Source organism: Plodia interpunctella, chromosome 15, assembly GCF_027563975.2.
Source record: "Plodia interpunctella isolate USDA-ARS_2022_Savannah chromosome 15, ilPloInte3.2, whole genome shotgun sequence".
Taxonomy (NCBI): Eukaryota; Metazoa; Arthropoda; class Insecta; order Lepidoptera; family Pyralidae; genus Plodia; species Plodia interpunctella.
The window spans coordinates 5478627-5491580 of NC_071308.1; the positions used below are offsets into that span (position 1 = coordinate 5478627).

The following is a 12954-nucleotide window of genomic DNA, read 5'->3' on the forward strand; positions in this document are numbered from 1 at the left end:
AGTGTGACTCGAACAAATCGTTCATTTTGTAATAATTTCCGGTCCCGTGATATATCGTTGTGGCGGGCAACTCCGTCACGCCATTTTTAATGGCGGAAAACGTGGAAATGCTTCATGAACCAAGGAGATTATCAGATATGGGCCACTTTCTGTAAATGATATTTGCAAGTGAAAAACAAATCAACTGGTCCCCATACACTTTCCTTTAGTTATGTATGTGATTTTGTATGGAACAGCTGTTTTTTTTTGCGCTCTTTACATTTTCCCTAAAAAGTTACATAAAACACAGACATTTTTAATTCCTTGTAAATGAATAAAAAAAATGTCAAAGTATGTTAATATCTGGAATTATTATATAATCTGTGGTTAGACAATCAGGAATGAAATTATTTTTAGTACCATCCACCACAACAACACTACAACAAGTCACTAACTGAAAAGTATCTGTCTACCCACGCTACGCCAACATTGAGGAGTTTGTTATTAATGCTGTATTTATTGCATAGATGGCGCTGACGTGTTTGAATATAAAACCGCAAATTTTCTAGAACAGAAAAAAAAATTTGTAGGAATGCGTTGTAAATAAATAGAATTTCGTTTTATTTATACAGATAAACATTATCACATAACCACGATTAGAAGGAGTCTTAACGGAGACTAACGACCTTACATACAGAGTGGGATTTTGAATACCACAAAATTATGCTATTTCCGCTTTTCTAAGCCTGATTTACTATTTGGTTAGTCTTGTCAAAACCCATAGAATACGACGGAGCTGCAATGTCCTACGTCGTTGCAACGAAGCACGACTGAGCAATGGGGCATGGCTCTTAGAAGGTACTTTTCACCTGAAAATTCCCGCGGGAGTGGGACCCAGAAATGCAGCTAATATTGTAAAATACTGTCCATTTTCTTATGCAAGGGATTTACAAATTTTAATAATCCTGGCTTTTTAAACATTGGCAATATGGCCAGAGTTATATGATCAGATCACGAATATTGCCAGAGAATGACGATATAGCTGGCGATTTGTAGCGTGTGGTTCCGCCCTAGAATAAGACCAGTCACAATCCTGAACGTAACCGGGAATATACGGAGATGAGAAAGAGACAAAGCTTTATGGAAATAAAAATAAAGTTTAATATTTCAGTGAATTTATTTCATCATCGATTTCAAACTACACCTTCAAAATTACAATTGATTATAACTACTATACGCTATGGTTTTTACCTAACACGAATCCCGACCTAATTTTGTTGAAAAATTTTGACACCTCAAATCTTGACATCTCAAATAACTATTTTTCGTTACATATAATCCTACATTCGATTAAGCGATGCTACATTATAATATAATAATTAAAAAAATATTTTCACATAGATCACTAATAAGATTATATTTGTTATTGATAATGATAATTTCATCGCATCATATGCACTTAATCGATTTAAATCTTTCCCGATTCTTTTTCGTCTAAACGTACAAAACATTTTTTAAAGTAACTTATGTGAAAATATTTTGTATCTTAACGCTACATTAAAACTCATTAGTTAAAAATTAGTTGCATATTTGCGCCGTGAAGCTGCCTTGCGGTGGTTCGGTCATTACGTACATATAAGCCCAAGATAGACTCGCGGCACGAACGTCAGCGTGCACCGCGAAATGCGAGTATTGATGGTTTCACGTAGTATATGACATGTAATCTTAGTATACACATATAGGGAAATTCTCGGCGTAAACCGCTACGCGAGTCTATTTGGGGCATTAAAAATTGTCACAAAACATCAAAATTCGCTCGTTCTCGTACACATCTACCGATTAAATATTACTACAGCATCTAAGTTATTCATTTAACAAAATAAATCTGAATTTTTAAGTCTCAAATAACACATTTTGAATCAAATCAGGTACAAATCAAATTAAATCTAAGGTAACTGAAACTACCAGGAAGATACATTGAGATCGAGTTGTTTTAAATAACAACATAGTATATATTCTGGATGTCGAACAAATCAATAAGTATAGATAAATATAACGAACTTAATTTTACACACAACATTTTTTTGGCTTTTATCTTATGAAAATCAAAATCACAGAAAGAACTAATTTCACTGCACATCATCATTGTATTTTTAAATTGTATTTGTTGCTGAAAATGAATGATTTTGTACAGCGAAGACTATTCTAGAGTAAAATTACAAAGGGCCCCCATATTACCATTTCATATACCTACTTAATTCTAATATAACAAAAAATATAAATAAGTCAATGTGGTCATACATAACACGTGCATTCTTTTCTCTATCGTCTTAAAATATGTGCCATTTAATTGGGGTTACCTTACATTCATCGAATTGAAAGTACGAAAGCTATTCGACTATTGGTAAATATTACTGGCAACTTCCACGAATAAAAATATAAATATTCTTCGTTTAAAAAGGATTCTTGTTCGGTAAGTACACATTTGAACTTGGAACTCATTGTTTATTCCTCATAATGCTGAATAGCGACTTGAAATATGATAGTAGTCATTTACGTCGTACGTACTAGTACTAAAATCGATACACTTTCGTGACTGCGTCTTGTTGGATGAGTCACCAAGTATTTTTTATATTCGTAGCAAATATAAACCTTAACTCCAGTGAGTTAAAGACTATAAACTCTTAGACGGTTTCCGTTCTATATTTTGTTGAATACAACATTTTTAATTGAAATAACTATGACCTTGTTTATATCATACGATTTCCAAGTTATTTTCATGTGAATTCAATTTACACATTTCCCTTTTTCTGTTCAGAAACTAATATTAACACGTCTCGATTAAATACTTAGGCCATGCTTAAGAAATTATTAAATGTATATACAGATGCAAAATAACACACACATTATATCAGTGCGATACTGTTAGCACAGTGATTCATTAAGATCGTTTTATAGCACTGTAACATACGGTTATCATTAACAACTAGGTAGCATTTTTCATTCTGTTTGCGTCAATCATGATATCCAATATCATTGAGTAATCAACTTTATTACACTGATAACTTCTAAGATAAATGAGTGAGTAATGTCAAGCATAAGTACCTAAACAATATGCCTGTAGATACAATGGATATATAGAGAAACAATGATTATATGCGAATAAATAATATAGCAGGTTGTTGCGGTTTCAGACTAGCATATACGTAACACAATTTATAGTGCAAGTTAGTATTAAAATGTACAAAAGCCCGGCTCGCCACATATCGCTTAGCGTATTCTTAAAATTCTTTGGTATTATTTACTGGGTCACTAAAGCTATACGTACAATAAAAATATTCCCCTGGATATAGGGCCTTTGACGGCCGTCATTCTTGGGCGCCCTATATCTGCTCCGTTTCTACCTCCAACCTTTTCAAAGAGTTGGTGTACGCAGTCCACTGCGGTGTCAGTTGGTTCCTAACTTGACAACGAAAGGTTTTCAAAGTAAGACAGCCTGCAGTGGAGTGGACAAGGCCATGTGCTCTGCGCCGCGTACCGGGAGCCTCTGCGCTGTAACGTAGTGCTTCATCAGCGCAGGCACTGAAGGGAAGGCCGTCGCTGCTCCGCCCAGGGTATAGCCTTCGCCGCCGCGGCAAATGCGCATATGCATGAAACCGCGAGTTGACCTGAAGAAATAAGTTTTTAACTATAAATAATCTAGCTATCTTCACGCTTCGTTTCAGTAGGAATATCGGTATAAAAAATACGATATAACTCAGGAATAATTTAGCTTCCTACTAGTGACAGAATTTTGGAAGTCGGTCGGGTACCGAAGATTACCACTTACAAACTCTCCCTAACTCTTTATAATTAGTGTAGATGAACCTTTCGATTTTCTATCATAGAATATAGATCTTTATCTTTAGAAAACTCCTGTGCTTCAAGTAGTGTCCAGCAGTTATTATTATTGTATACTATAAATACTAAATTTATAAATTAACTTTTATGTCTTTATATGATTCAAAAAGTTAAACCACACACGCCCAGTTGATGTGATTTATTTAGTCTATGATGAGATGAGATGGTTCAATACATATATAGTATTTTTATTTACAGACAAGTACTTACTTTAAGCTAAGCGAGTAGTCGTGTTTTGCGGACTCGCTATTCCTAACCAAGAATGCTCCCTCATTTGCATCTCTCAACAGACCCTCAGCTTCAACTCGAGATAAAGTTCCATGGTACCACCTAGAAATAAACCGAATAATAATCAAAGTAGAAATTAAAATTATGAATAAACTAAATAAAAAATTAACTCGATAAACATATTAAAATGATGATAAACCTACCCCTGGCGATCGAGTGGAAGTGAAGCATCTACGAGGTTTCGCGACGGGGCGATGGGTCCCAAATTCAAATGCAAGCCCTTAGAACTGCCAGAACCACCGCTGCCGCTGTCGAAATTCAACGTCAGTTTTGGCCTATGTTTGTTACCTGAAACATACATAATTCATATTAGTTTCATTTCAATACACTTAAATTTAAGAGAAAATCCTCCAGTCACATTTCATTACTCGTCAAACTGCACGTGATATACCAAGATTACGAACTCTTAACTCGAGATAACGTTTACAAATTGCTCGCAACATATACAGGAAAAAGTTCCCTCAAAAAGCACTCAAGCAAATTAAATATTGGGAGGGCGTCGGACCAGAGAATTTCGTGAGGATTCTGGAGTCATACGTCTTAATCGGCATAATGTGGTGGAGGTCACTTCAAATTAGGACCAGCCAAAGATGTGAGCCGACAGACCCTCGACTTCAACTTAAGATTGACATGTAAATTCTTTGGACATAATGGCATTATTGGAAAATAAGTATAGGACCTGCGAGATTCTTCTTAGTAAATTTTATATGAGTTTAGAATTTCTTACGTATATAACGATTTAGGCAATATTTTATCATTTTAAACTTTAATAAAAGTAGAAAATAAAATTAATACCAACCTTGGTTCAAATCTTCGGCACTTTGACTCGATGAAGCATTAGAAATGGCTCCTTCAAAGTCATTATTTAGCTGTAATGACTGTCCTCGTAATTTTCGCCGTAGTTTCGGCATATCAAATGGCAAGGATCGTAGGTCGGCTTCCGCTTCAGCTCGTCGCCTCCTTAATTTTGGCATGTCGAAAGGTAAGTCAGACAAGTCTACGTCGTCATCTTTTCGAGACTCTTCTGTGTTATTACTTTTGAAATTTGTAAATGCATTTCTAGAGTCTACGCCTTCTCTTGAATGTATTGATATACCACTATCTGAACCCTGAATTTCAGAGTCCCCTGTAATTGAATGTCTAAAAGTTAAATTTAAAAGGTTCCTGTTTTGTAAAGCACGACGTTTGGGCTTGGCCACAATTTCTACTGTTGTTTGAATTGTATTGTTTCCAGTATCAACATCTTCAGGTGATACTTTTTGTGAGTTATTATTTTTGTTATTGTCAGAAGTTTCTGACGCTGGCTCTTGTGATGACTTATCAGAAATAGGACTTAAGATATGCAACTTATTCGGATGGTGGCCAAACCCCGACAGCTGCATGTGATGTGACTTCGTAAACGGAACATTTCCTGAATCTGAACTATGTGAACTAAGAGAGGATGAATGACGGCTTTCTGAACTACTACTACTTCGGTCTCCTTCACTATTACTACTTCTTAGTGACTCCATACTGCCTCCACTGCTGCTAGTTGCCATACTTTCAGTGCTAGAATACTTGCGTCTTGGACGAGTCACACTGGGCCTTCCCTTAAACTCCATTATAGGACCGACCCCCTTAGGCCCCGAATACCGATTCAATTCAGATGTGTCAGAATCGGAGGTGGGTCGGCCCTTAATCTCTAAAAAAATACCGTCTTTTGATTGCCTCTCATCATCACCATCACGGGACTCGCGGCTAGAATCCCTAAGGCGTTGTCCGATATCGAGTTCTGTTGAAGCTGAGCCCTTCACATCAGCCATACTCGCATCACTGCTTGTTGGGGTATCCCGAGCACGTAACGACTTTACAGGTAATCTTAAATCTTTGAGACGGGGGTGTGCCGGTTGCGTTTGTGGGAGGTTGGGGGCACTTTTAATGCTGTTCATGGCAGATCCGTCTTTTTGAAATTTTGTTGGTAATGGAGCTGTTGAGGGTGGTGAAGGTGTGTAACCCCTTAGGGGCAATTGAGAGGTTGAAGCACGATCTTCTTCTTCAATGTGTATTTTTTCTAATTCTTCAGACAATACGCACGAATTTCCTTCATTTTCTCTTTTTTGGCGGATAGTAGGAATTTTCGAGCGCCTTACGCTATCTGTTTTCATTGTCACCTTTCGGCGTCCTTTATAATCAGGCTCACCCCGCTCGACAGCTTCAAACGCTGAAGAAGCAGATGAAATAACCTTACGCTCCTCAGCTTGTAGAAGCGCTGGGTGGTTGCTAACTCGATCGAAATCATCCAAGTCATCATCTGATTTTGCTATTTTGCAGTCAAATGCAGTCTCATATATCTGACGGGTGGTCATCTCTTGCGGCCAGCGGGGCAGCGGTGCCGGCACGTAAAAGACGCTACGAGAAGAATGATGCTCCTCTACATCTTCGGGCGCGGCGCACGCGCAGCCGGCCGCGTCGCGCCCGCGGCGCCTTGGCGGCATCCACGTGCTCTCACCGGACGAAGATGATGACCGTTCTAACTCACGGAAACCATCTTCGGCGACAGAAAAACGTTTTGGTAAATTAGGCTTTGGCGCTACGTGTGGGGCATCCAAACTTGCTGATTTGCGATAACGAGGACCACGTGAAGATGATGTAGTGGAAATGGTGGGCGCTGAAGGGGTAGGCGCTGGAGGAGCAGTCTTGAATAAGTCTCCGTAATAATATGGACTTGGGTTCCGACGGGGTGCGTTCGCGTATCTAGGATCAGAGCGACCACTGTCCGGTGAATGTAGCGACGGTGCTGTCGCAAACGGATCAAATTCACCGAATTCGTCTTCTTCCTCTGTAGATGATGTTCGATCTTCTGACGATGATTCTGAAACAATGTAATAAAACTTCGTCACTATTAATTATTTTATATTAACAAAAGAACATATATTTTCGTAAACATATCAATACTGTGTTGAATAAGCTTTTGAGGATAAACTGGAAAGGAAAACAAGATAGATGCAAATTTAAGAATCTTTCTAAGCCGAGGTCTTGACTCGTCTCGAGTGTTGTCATTTAAATGAGCCTTGGAATTCTCCCTTTCTTGAGGATAACAATATTTAATATTTCTTGAATGAAAATTGTTAAATCTTTATTTTTGATGGCTTCATTTGACATGCAATATTTTGGCCTGAACAATCGCAGACCCTTAGCCCGAGGGAATAAATTGAACATCGTTTTCAGTAGTTATTTACCCTTAGAAGGGTGAGGTGAGAGGACAAAGGGTGCTCTTGATAAACGTCCTATTTCGGACGCCTTTGAAAGATTCATTAGTATACCTACTGTATTGTATGTAATGGGTCAAAGCTGTCAACTTTAGTTTAGAATTTAATTGGTTAGATTGAAAAGTTTTCTCATTTGCACTTGTCAATGTGAAATGTGTATTTCATATGTCATTATCATGTTTTCATTTATTTTATCTTCTACTTTTTGTCATATAGGTATATATGAATTCTAAATGATAAGATATATTCGGGGCATGACATATGATAAATCTTTTATCAAAACCTTCCACAGTACTCGCGCACTTAAATTGCCTCGATGCATGATACTGCCGTATTTAAAATCATATTTACAATGATTTCAACCCAACTTCAGTAAAAATGAATAGCATTTTGCTTGCTAATGATTATATTACCTCTACACGGTGAGCTAATATCATTTCAAAGGTACTCAGAAATACCCTAATGAGAATTTCTTGCTTCGCGCAACAAAGGGCTCCTACTGAATGCCTCGTGAACATAAAAAAGGCTGGATTTAAAAACCCTCGAGCAACGACGATGGGAAAGAACTAACGAATCGTGGGACAAGTATGGCTTGCCATTTTTAATAAACTTTTTTTAATGCTTTTGCTAAACTGCAGTCCTTTTTGTTCTTTATTTTTAATTCAGCGTTTGCTGTTATTTGTACCTTATTTGCGTTTTTCATTGCCATTGTTTAAAGTTTCTTTAAAGCACTGCATTTTGTTTTATTTTCCAAACACATTATTTAGATCTACAGTATCATTACAATTAAACCAACAATAAACTACTTTTTCACAATGAGTAGAAAGACTGATAGAAGTATTGAAAAGTCAAATTACAATGATGTCGTTCAAACAAAACGGCGAAAACCTGGGCAAATTGTCTATTAGCACCACCGTGAGTGGGGGAGGGAAAGTAAGTGACGTCATTACGCAAGTAATTGCTTTTCCGCGTGGCTGACCAGCCCCGATGCGAATTTGTTAAATCGACGCGATCAACGTGTTAAATGTCTTTCTGAATCGTCAGCTCAAATCTACATTGACGATTCATTTGTGGCTTCTATAGCACTTTTTGGGGTTTTTTGTGATTGGTTTTGGGCGAAATCAATGTATGTATAATAGCTCAATATTCCTATAAATTAAAAAAAAATGTTTTTTCGTCGCGAGCCTACCGTACCTTTGCTAAAACCCTTGTGGTAAATTTTAAAAATAAAATAATTAATACCTAAGAACGCAACAATTATTATTATAATAAACACCAACAAAAACATTGTAGCTTCCCGATTAGTAGAAATTATGAAACATTTCCTGATAGAAAATTATTTGCTGAAAAAGAGAAACGCAATCAGAAAGGCTTATTACAGACATAATTCCAGTCTAGACCGGCGGACATACGACAAAAGGCTGATTAAAAGTGCTATTGTAGTTGCAATAGAGTTGAGCCTACGTCCCTGGGTAATGGAAAAATAAGGAATTATTGAAGCAAGTACAAGATTATTACGAGCTTAACAAAGATGTTTTTAATGCATCATGTGCGAATAGTTTTAGAGAAATCCGACTTTTAATAGGTGTATTTACTTGATAGTTGTGTGTAATACTATCAAGTTCTATTTAACATTACATTCCGTACTAGCTATCTAAACAATTTTGAATACAAAATATCCAAATTTCTGTGAAAACTATTATAAAATAAGTCAGGCATTCAAGATCCTACACTAAAAACCGCGGGGACCGGGCACAATGCTTTTTACAAGGAGCGCTGAGCAGTAGAAAAGTTCTTTGTCCTATGAGAGATGAGCTATGTCTGCTGCCCTTAAAACTAAGAGCCGTGTTATTAAGATGTTACCTAGAGGAATTTTGTAGTTACTACTACTACAAGAAATCCAAATTATGAAAAAGGAACAAGCAAAGAAAAACTTGTACCCAACAGTTACTGCAAAATGCACGTTTTAACCCTTCAAGTTGGAGAAAAAAATGTAATAATTTATAAAATTCAATTACTAGAACGAAATACATTTCAATAGAATTGTAATTTGTTCATTCTATTCTCGCTGACTAATAGTATAAAACACCTATCGGTCTTTTGCGAGTATAATGTTACAATGCCATTTTGTTTCTATGCTTTTTTGATTCTATTATTACGATATTGTGGAACAACGGGAAGTAGAGACTCTGGTTACAACGACAAAAGTAATCTTACTTGGATAGCTTGTGATAACAAACTTATTTCTACTAGGTACAATAGACTGAACTATAATGACATCAACATTAAAATACAAACGATAAATTAATTCATCTATAGATAATGTGAAATTAATTTTTTTAGTTATCTTATCTCATAGCATGAACTCACCTGATTCGTAATAAGGTTGAGACCTGTGGTGCGAGGGTCTCTCGTGTCTCAGTGGGGCAGAGGGGGCGGGTTCCGGGGGGGACTCCGCTGTGCCTTCAGGGGCACTTTCAGGACTACGCCTGGAGACACCAGGCGCTGACAAGTCAAAGTCTGTCCTCCTCGCCGACTCGTAGTCCGCGCGTCGCCGTGCTGACTCAGCGTCAAATTCCACGCGTCGTCCTGAGTCACCGTCTAACTCTCTGCCGTAGTATCTGCGGCCTGACTCGTAGTCGTATGCGCGACGAGACTCGAAGTCGTAATTAGACCGGCGGGAGTCGTAACGCCATTTGTTTGTGTCTGGTGATCGCTTTGGTTCTCTAGACCGGCGACTTCTTTGCGGAGAGCGACGCGCTGTGTCTCTCGGTGTGCAATAGGCTTCTATAAACTCGACCTGAAACAAGGGACACGATTACAAGTTAACGGTTCTGGAACGTTTGAGGGTATGTGAGGTATGAATACTTGGGGACTATTAGTTGGGAAGAAGCCCTTCATCATGAAGGTCGATTACGTGGCAGAGTAAAGTGGTAATAAAATGCAGCGGTCACATATCCGGCGACCGTAACGGTCGGTTAGACGTTCTCTCCCCTCGGCCGGCGTCATTACCAGAACCGTTTGTGTTTATGGGGACGGATATAAAGAATATTATGAGATATTGTGCTTGCATCGACGATACGATGAGGTGATAACATTCGAAGGACCCTGCCAAATTTAGTTCGGTGTTGTACGATACAAATTTTTATGATGTGATTTCGTAAATTTTACGAAGATATAATTTCGGATTGTCCTTTTTCTCGGAATGTGATAATAAATTACATAATATCAATACATTTTAAACTTGTGCGACCATTACATAAAATGATGTAAGTGTATCCAATGTTAATTATTTACGCATTGAATTGGATGTAAATAGCAATTGCATTTGCTATTACACAATCTGTTCATAATCTTCTATCACCGAATAGCACATGACTTTTTCCTACGTTTTCTAATTTGTTCCAATAAGATCTGTTTAATTCGGGTGGTTACAGATCATTAACGCTGGTGATGAGACCTCGCTTCCGCGCCTCCGGCCATAAGGGACACCAATCTCTCATTAAGGGTTAAATTACGGAAGGATTGAAGCGAAACTCGGAAAGTGTTTACGTAAACATGTACCTACACTACATGTATGTTATGTAAACGTTACAGAAACGAGATTTCGTGACTAAAGTTAAACGCCCTCACGAATCATTCGATCAGGCGAGAGAAAAGGCCTGCACAAAAAAGGCTACAATGTACTAAAACTGTGAGCTCTTGTTGGTCCCTACAAATGCTTCTGCATAATACAATATTTGAATTTTTATTAGTATTTGTAACTTTCATTTTTTTTGTGTATGGTCATTTTCTACCAGAATTTACTAAAACCAATGCTTGAGTGCCACAATATGATTATCGATCTCAGCTTGAAGGAAACGTTGCAAATTCAAATCATTTGCACATTTAATGAAGTTGACAATTTTACAACTGGCTGTTTTGTTTTTATATTCGTTGTTGAATTCGTGAATTCATAATAATTAAAATATGTTATAAAGTTCGAAGGATAGAGAAAAAATATGTTTTTTCTATAGTATATGGCACAAACAAAAGCACATGTAGGAACAAACCCCGAATGGCAGAAGTCGAAAAACGAAATAAAGGCGCAAACCGGTTTAGCCCTAAGGGCAGTCTTATTCAAAGTTTTGCTATAGAAGGGTCGTATCATCTGGCGCATTGTTTAACGAAGGCCTCTCAAAATAAAGCAGGTACAGAATTTTTTAATAAAACAATTACAATCTCTCATCTTTGCACGTTACCATTTGCGTTCGGGGTTGTGACGCCTCGAAATCCGGGATCAGCGTAAAAAAATAATCTCAACATTTTGTACTTATGGTATGCTATTGTTGCCTATTAGCTACCAAGGCTGTATATCCCTTAGTCGCCTCGTACGACATTCACAAGAGAATATGGAGTGGTCCTATTTTAGAGAGGAACCACACGCCACGAAAAAAAATTATAATTATTTCTGTGATAGAAAACTTAACTAAGTATAATCAAAATTTCGCTATTGCGAGACACTTTATGTCAAATTAAGACCATATTTGTCATATTTTGATCATATTTTATTTGTATTCAAAGTAAATAGTAGTAACAATAACCTATCTACTCAATGAACAACAGAATCCTGCTGACGTCTTATAACATTTGTTTTCGTTAAAACTAATACAAAAGGGTTTGAAGATTAGTATATTTATGATAAGTCAAAACTACGATTACACTTTTCTATTTCCATTATATTTTACAACGCATTTTCAATGCATTATTTATTTTACATAATTAAACGAGTCTACCCCTGTTTTGATTTGCAATGTCTGCGTAGCTATTTCTTTATTTGCATATTTTGTAGGGATGATTAATTACAGACCTTAAAATACTTTATTTTGTTGAAACATAAATTGTATTATATTTTGTGGAGTGTGTTTGTCCGTAAGTGGGCGAACCAGCTCCGTTCCAATGGTCAGATGACATAATTGAAATACCTATACTAATGAGTTCATTACACATTCGTTTTAAAACATCTGTTGGTATTGTAAACTCTCATTGATTACTACAAATAAATAAACAGGTATGTAACATAAAGTGTACTCATAATTTAGTTAGTGGTTTTATTTGTATTTCTTGAACTCTAATCGTAAGTAGTGTAGAAACTTGTCACACCGTATAGGAACAAAGAAAAAGTGACAACAACGATAAATATGAACAGCAAAATCGTGCAAACAAGCTAGTTAATTATTCATTGTGGTCTAGACAAAAGGCTACTTTAGTTAACTAAAAACATCATTCAACAAGTAAGTAAGTATATACAATATACATTAGGTAAAAATGAAACCTTTGAATTTACCACACGAGTTTTGTAAAAAATTATATTAAAATCCGTGATCATTAGTCAGCAGTTTCAAACTAAGGAACAGATGGTTCGTGTCTATGGAGTCTCGTTTTATTTACCGATTCAAATCAGTGCTGCAATTCATCCATAAGGGTTAGCTGAAAGGGATCAAATTGAATTCTGTTGGGCACACATGCTCTCGTCTGGCTATTCATCAATTGTATCTTG

General features: G+C 37.0%; 1 protein-coding gene across 2 annotated transcripts in view; it reads right to left on the bottom strand.

Moving 5' to 3' along the window:
• Positions 1 to 1137: 1137 nt before the first annotated feature.
• hwt (heavyweight) overlaps positions 1138 to 12954 on the bottom strand; it is a 148466-nt gene continuing 136649 nt past the window's right edge. For both annotated transcript variants that reach the window (XM_053756169.2, XM_053756170.2), the window contains 5 exons: positions 9786 to 10215; positions 4967 to 7018; positions 4311 to 4455; positions 4090 to 4209; positions 1138 to 3647 (listed from right to left, as the gene is read on the bottom strand). In XM_053756169.2, coding sequence (XP_053612144.1) covers positions 3461 to 3647; positions 4090 to 4209; positions 4311 to 4455; positions 4967 to 7018; positions 9786 to 10215 — 2934 coding nt within the window. In that variant the 3' untranslated portion in view covers positions 1138 to 3460. The remainder of the gene's footprint in view (positions 3648 to 4089; positions 4210 to 4310; positions 4456 to 4966; positions 7019 to 9785; positions 10216 to 12954) is intronic.